The 7500-nt window shown below is 50.5% G+C and overlaps 1 protein-coding gene across 2 annotated transcripts in view; it reads left to right on the top strand.

Moving 5' to 3' along the window:
* LOC149335099 (cell adhesion molecule Dscam1-like) overlaps nucleotides 1-7500 on the top strand; it is a 45413-nt gene that overhangs the window by 37193 nt on the left and 720 nt on the right. Inside the window, exon 15 of one of the 2 annotated variants that reach the window (XM_089551782.1) lies at nucleotides 5051-5264. The exons of the other annotated variant lie outside the window; for it this stretch is intronic. Within the exon in view, the coding sequence (XP_089407908.1) occupies nucleotides 5051-5101 (51 nt within the window). The 3' untranslated portion in view covers nucleotides 5102-5264. Of the gene's footprint in view, nucleotides 1-5050; nucleotides 5265-7500 lie in introns of those variants that run through there. 2 annotated transcript variants of the gene reach the window in all.

Genomic DNA, 7500 nt, shown 5'->3' with positions numbered 1-7500 from the left:
GTGGGCAGAGTCGACCAACGCGTGGAATGCCTTTCAGCCAGCTCCGTGGAGGCTTTGCTTTCGCTTTGTTTTGTTTTTTAGGTTTTCGTGCATAAATAGTTTCATTCGCAGATAATATAGCCGCAAAATAAGCCCTCAGACATAAAAATACGCGCGGACTATTTGCTGCTACCGATCACTACGTATTTGTTGTGTCCCCTTATTGCTTTTGTGTGTGTGCGCCCCCTCCTAACGACCACTCGCATTCCCCTCCTAACGACAGTTCGCATCCTCCTCCTAACGACCACTCAATCCTCCTCCTAACGACCACTCGCATCCTCCTCCTAACGACCGCTTGCCCCTCGTCGCACGCTGTCGCCGGATGCCCCCCCACGGTGCGCCCCCGCACCCTCCTCCTGTTCTGGGAAGCCACTCCCTTCCGTGGACGCTTCTCCACTCCCTCCTTTCTTCGGGCGGCCAGTTCGGCTCCTGCCTCGGTCGACGCTGGTCGCACCCTCATCGGCTTTAAATAAACGAAGTCTAAAAGTACCGTGTGCGTCTTTCGCTGCATTCAACACAGCGACCGGACACGACAGTGGCGACGAGAAAGTGGATTCGACCCGCGCTACGCAACGCTATTGACAAGCCATGGCTACGCGAGGGTTTCCCAATCAGATACCAGAATTCAACGGCTCATCGTGGTCATCGTGGGTTGGACGCCTTCAGTTCTACTTTGAAGCTAACAACATCACAGACCCAGCCTTGAAGAGGGCCAACCTGCTGACGCTGTGCGGGGAGCAGACCTACGATACTGTCTGCGCCCTTATTCAGCCAAGCACACCAGCGGCAGTGTCTTACGACGACATCGTAAAAGCGCTGCAAAAGCACTACGACCCAAGGCCATCCGAGGTCTACAGCCGGGCTCGCTTCCAACGACGAGATCAACTGGGAGGAGAAACTGTGAGCGCCTACGTAGCCGCGCTCAAGAAGCTCGCTGCCGACTGCAATTTTGGAACGCTGTCGACAACAGCTACCGGGCAGGAGGGAGACGCAGCTTCTTCTGCTAACACCACCATGCTTCCCTTGGACGTGATGTTACGCGACAGATTTGTGCGCGGACTGAGTGACGAGTCACTGCAGCAGCGCCTGTTCGCTGAGAAGGACCTCACATTCAGCAAAGCTTACGACATCGCCGTTCGAGCGGAGAGCGCCGGTCACCAGCAGAGAGGGATTCGCCGGAACACCGAGCCGGTACACCAGACAAGCAACCAGGTGCGCAAGCCTTCTGTTGTTGTAAAATCGGTCAAAAAGGCACAACGCTGCTGGCGGTGTGACGACCAACACAACCCCCAGGGATGTCGATTCCAGTCAGCCACGTGTAATTTTTGCCACAAGCGAGGGCATATCGAAAGAGCATGCATTACGAAACGGAGACTTGCCAAGATAAAGTCACCTTCCCAGCCTAATCACAGCGTCAACGCCTCAGAGAATACGCCGCTATCTGATCTCCATGGAACAACATCAGCAACACCATCTGTGTTGTACGACCTGAACACCATGAATCTCGGCACGCGACCGAAGATTTTTACAGAAGTAAGCGTACATCACCAGCTGATTAAGTTCGAGGTGGACTCCGGCGCAGCCTGTACTCTGATCAGTGAGGACACGTTCCGAACTTCATGGCCATCTGACGCACCCGCCCTGCAACAAGACGACACGCACCTGCGAACGTGGTCAGGACAGAATCTGCCACTATTGGGCTCTGCCAACGTGCAGGTTAACTACAACGGCCAGACCCATACGCTACCTCTGCTTGTTGTGAAGGGCACAGGATCAAGCCTTCTAGGGAGAAACTGGGTTTCTCCACTAGGCGTGATGATATGCGGCAAACATCAAAACGCCGATGCGCTAAGCCGTCTGCCACTAGACGCAACTGTTGACGAACCATTTCCACCAGGAGACGTTCTGATGTTCGAAGCACTGCCAGAACCTCCGCTTACAGCAGGCACAGTTGCAGCATCTACGCAGAAGTGCGCAGCTCTCCGGCTAGTTTACACAGCTGTTCAACAAGGCAACGTGCATAGACTCAAAGGGGACAACTTCGACGCTTACCGCAGGCGAGCTACAGAGTTGAGCACCCATCGCGGTTGCATCATATTTGGGTCCCGAGTTGTGATGCCGAGAGAACTACGCGCACAAGCCATGTCTCTCATCCACGCCGGACATCGGGGCATCGTTGCAATGAAAAAGTGTGCCAGAAGCTACATGTGGTGGCCTGGCATTGACAACGACATCGAAACAGTGGTGCGAGAATGCAAGCCTTGCCAGAGCAGCCGGAGCGCCCCGCCGAAAGCTCCTGTCCCAGAATGGGAAAAGCCAGACACACCATGGCACACACTGCACATTGATTTTGCAGGACCAATTGAGGGCTGCACTTTCCTTGTGGTCGTAGATGCCTACACAAAGTGGCTTGAGATAAGGCAAATGGGACAGACGACTTCGGCAGCAGTCATTGACAACCTCCGATCACTATTTGCAACGTTCGGCCTGCCGCGCAAGGTAGTGTCGGACAACGGAACACCGTTTGTGTCTGCGGAGATCCTCAAGTTTTATCGCGACAACGGGATCTCATCAGTTACATCGGCCCCCTACCACCCAGCGACAAACGGACAAGCCGAGCGCTACGTAGCCGAGCTAAAACGCGCCCTTGAAAGAGATCAGACAGGCTCGCTGCAGCGCCGCCTTGCGCGCTTTCTCTTCAAGCAGCACACGACGGTTCAGAGCACAACAGGCGAGACCCCCTCGAAAATGATGTTCGAGCGTGAAATGCGAACCCAGCTCACAGCCATCCTCCCCGAGCCAAAGGCAGAGACGTTCCGGGAAGAAAAAGCAATTCCGCGCTGCGGCACGCTTAATGAGGGGCAGCGCGTCCTCGCCCGACAGTTTCTGAAAAAGCCACGCTGGGAGGAAGCTACAATTGTCAGACGCATAGGCCTGCGCTCTTGGCTCGTCAACATACATGGCACAGTAGCACGCCGACATCTCAACCAGCTGCGTAGATTTACGACGCCGTCTGAGAGCTGTCCGCCAGCGGAGAGAACACGTGCACCATTTTCCCACATAGCCTGGCACCTCTTCCCGGAAGAAGAGACTTCGCCCAGGACAGACCTAGGAGACACAGCGAACAACAGCCAGCCTACAAGTGTTTCTCCCCCGAGCGCACAAAGCCAGCGCGCCTCCACGCGTGAGCGCCGACCCCCTGCACGATACCAGGCAACTTTCTAAGGGGGAAGGAAGTGTTGTGTCCCCTTATTGCTTTTGTGTGTGTGCGCCCCCTCCTAACGACCACTCGCATTCCCCTCCTAACGACAGTTCGCATCCTCCTCCTAACGACCACTCAATCCTCCTCCTAACGACCACTCGCATCCTCCTCCTAACGACCGCTTGCCCCTCGTCGCACGCTGTCGCCGGATGCCCCCCCACGGTGCGCCCCCGCACCCTCCTCTTGTTCTGGGAAGCCACTCCCTGCCGTGGACGCTTCTCCACTCCCTCCTTTCTTCGGGCGGCCAGTTCGGCTCCTGCCTCGGTCGACGCTGGTCGCACCCTCATCGGCTTTAAATAAACGAAGTCTAAAAGTACCGTGTGCGTCTTTCGCTGCATTCAACACAGCGACCGGACACGACAGTATTACTCCGCCGATGGCAGAGCGGCAAGCCGCCACGGGACTGGGTGAAAGGTACTCCACGCGTTGGTCGACTCCGCCCACTGTACGGGGAGAATTAAAAAAAAAAAGGCCGGAGCCGGACGTTAACTCGATTTTATTAGGGAAATCCGCCACACAGGGCAATAAATCAAAGTTTTTAAGTATGCTTGGAACGTGTAGATTGAGTTCCCGCGGCAAAAAGACGAGTTCAGATTCCTCTTCACTGCACCTTTAAGTTTTCTTCCATTGTGGCTCTATCTTACGCAGCTCACGAAAACACATCCACGGCATAAGGATGAAGAAGACACAACTCTGTTCACTTGCAACTGACTTTACTGACGCAAACTTTATAACTTCGCTAGCAACGAACTTTATTTTTTAATTTAACTTTCCTTTAGTTCGTTTGTGTGTTTTTGACCAGCGTTGGGGACTGGAACATGTTCAACCTAACTTCCCAAGAGAATCGAAAAATTTAGGCCAGTAGTACACCAGTGTAGGATCTGTGCTACGAAGTCCCTCATTACAAACACGCACACAGGGGCTACTGCAAGCACAAAGTAAGGCTGTAGTCACGCAGGCTTACAGAATAGCTTTGGCTCAGACACAACTGACGGCTAAGGTTGAGTGCTCCGAGCTGCAAGTCACTGAGCAAAGAAATGTTTTTTAAAGGCTTGCAGTACATCGTGCAAACCAGACAGCTGTTCACACCTACTAACTTCCGATGTTTTGTGCACCTTGGCAGTTCCCGCGTAAATTTATGGTGAATTGTCATGATAAACTTAAATTAACTAACGTACTAATTTAAGTTAAATTTGTGGCTTATCGTTGTGGTTGAAGGTTGTTTTTCTTGGATGATAGAGAAATAATTTATTCATTTGTGCAGATTCGACAAGTCTTTCTACACTGCTGAACTGTAGTGGAGGGCAAAGTACATTTTTCTTTCGGTGTCTTATAAAAATTTGTTGCTCGTCCTGCTAGCAGTGGTGTCGAAAAAAATATGTTTGCTTTTAAAGCGTCAATGTGTTACGAAGTGGAAGTAAATATCGTCATGCAGAGGAAAAAAACCGGACATGAGGACTTGTTGCGAATTGTAGCACATGCCAAGTTTGTTGTCAGCGTGTTGGTATGGGAACCTTTCAATCAGACTTCGCCATCTACTATTACTCCACGCGTCACGGCTGGGAATACAATAGAGTGCATTTAATTTCCCGTGACAAAATAGCCACGAATTATGCCTTTGACAAGCATAGCCATAACGGAGAGAAGAAACCAAAGGGCGCTATTGTTCAAGCACAACCCGCCTAACACTATTGCTCACTAAAGCTTGGCTTACCTCACCTAACTTCAACTTTTCAATTTGCCCCGCAGGCTTCGCCTCACGCGTACACCAATGTCTATCACCCGAGCTCACGCTCCTGACGTCTGTTATGACGTCACATGGACCCCGCGCCAAAGATGGACGAAGACAGTGACCAAAGTGCCTTGCGATGCCATTGTCGCGCAGGAGATGCTGTCGTCGTTGTTGTACAGAGAGTTGTGAATATGATCTCAAGAGAAATAAAAGCCCACGCTCATCAACGCACGATGTCGAAGTGGTGTCCAGTATTGCGCCTGGCGTGCAAGATTGCTCTCTGGCAATTTTGGACACCATCTGCTCGCTACCACCGTCAGATGGCATGTAGTGTCCGCCCCCGAACATTTCAATGGAAGCCTGTCTTTGGTGAAGAATCTCACGAGAATTCGTGGACGTGAAGTGGTTTATAACTTCTGGTACCAGTTTTATGACCAGGCGCAAGCAAACTGGCGGCAATTTGATTATGATGACGAATTTTATTGGCGCAAAGACAGCATTGGCTAAAGAGCGCTATGGCGCAGGGTATTTTGCTTACACAAGGCGGGATCAATCACCCACTTCCAAGGATCTCACACCAACGAATCCGAGCACCAGGCCAGGGAAAAGCTTTACTCATTGTATCATCGATGGGTACCCAGTAGCACTGGAGATCGAAACACGTACCTCCCGCGCATGTGAGGCGGATGTTCAAACCATTAAGCCTCCGCTGCGGTGGCATCAATTTGTCTCCGTTCAACACATAGACAGAGTTCATTATTTTCGAAAAGCCACAGAAGCGATTTTCACACTCTTTGGCTGACTAAATGACCTTGCATTTGCGCTTCAGTTAGCAGTTTGGACGCATGATTATCTTTATGTACAAATGAGCATTAACTTCGCAGTTAATATTCTCAAGAAATAATGGAGAATAATGACATAGTAGCTCATCAACAACTGCTATATGTGGCAAAAATGTTGTAAGAGCCTTGCGTGCTCAATACAGCTTAATGAAATCTGTTTTCAAGCACTTGTTTTTGATGAGGTTTTGTAGATTCGGAGGCCCCGCTGGACATGCTTTGTCGGTGAGAAATGGCGGGCGCGTCAAAACAGCGCACGGTAAAACAGCACACAAAAACAGCACAATGACAATACAGCGCGCGTTGAAACAGCACACGACAAAAGAACACACAAAAACAGCATACAAAAGTACAGCACAGTGACAAAACAACTTGCGTCAAAACAGCACAGTGACAAAACAGCGCACGGAAAAAACAGCACACAAAAACAGCACATGAGAAAATAGCACGCGTCAAAAAGCACAGTGACAAAACAGCGCAGGGGAAAACAGCACGCAAGAATTGACAAAGCAACATCAGCAGCTGGAAGATCCACTCCTCCGCTCAAAGAAGATGCGTACCTTTGAAGAAAGAGTGTTTTTTCTTCGCTGTGTCCGGTCTGTTTTGCGTAGTTTTCCTTGAAATGTTTGTTCACCAACCGGCCAGCAGTGTGGGCTGCTCAACGACAAATTTAAGCTGGCCTGTGTCTACAGACAACTATATTCTAACCACAAAAAAGATAACTCCCACCGAAAACAGAGCTTTAATAAGCTAGAAAAGACCACAAAACAAAATACAAGTCTCATATCTCCATGCCTAGAACCGTTCTTGTATGGCGCACTGACCCGACGCCTCTTCCTGCGAATAAACGAGACAGTGAGAGGATAATGAAGAAGAAGAACTGAAGAAGGAACATGGCCGCCTTCTGAGAAGCTACGTGACCATGGGCGGACCTGCCCTGCGGATACCCCTGAGCATGGACATCGTCCCGGCTATCCAGCCTACTGCCCTCTCCACAGGCTAACGCGGTTCGAGTAAGCTGAATTCGCGCTCTAACCCTTAAGACTTGCTTGATCCTAACTGCGCGCTCTTTTTACAATGACTTACCACAAATACATGCAATATTTTTGCCCTTTTCCAAGCAGTCCTACGGGGCTAAGCGTGAGGTAACCGGTAGGAACCATTTTTGAATTGCGGAAAACACATTCACAGTGAGGCGTTGTATAGATTGGTGCCTGTATGTGGCGCAAAAGAAGTTGCTTGTAATGTACTTGGAAAACACGACAGCCGGATGACGTGTTCGTGATTAGTGAGTTGGAAACTACGTGTTGATACTGCATGCAGACGGGCAAAGTAGCTTCACCTTCAAGTTTAGCGATCGTGGCACTAAGTCGAGGGTGATTATGCACGACTGCCACTGCACGCTATGTAATGTGACTCTGTTTATTGCGAACGCGTTGCTCTTTTAAACGCTGTTTGAAAGAGAGCATGTGCGCTAAAATCATCCTGAACATCAAATTGGTCGTGGTATACGCCTCAAGTCTTCAGTAAACGTCTTCTGCATTCACTTCCGCGATCACTCTATAGCTCGTAGTAGCGGAGGCTCCTACCTGACCAAATATCGAGACACAATATCCTTTTCATGAATG

This window comes from Amblyomma mixtum, chromosome 7, assembly GCF_055824585.1.
Source record: "Amblyomma mixtum isolate Tamu chromosome 7, ASM5582458v1, whole genome shotgun sequence".
NCBI lineage: Eukaryota > Metazoa > Arthropoda > Arachnida > Ixodida > Ixodidae > Amblyomma > Amblyomma mixtum.
This window is presented reverse-complemented; position numbering and strand designations above follow the sequence as displayed.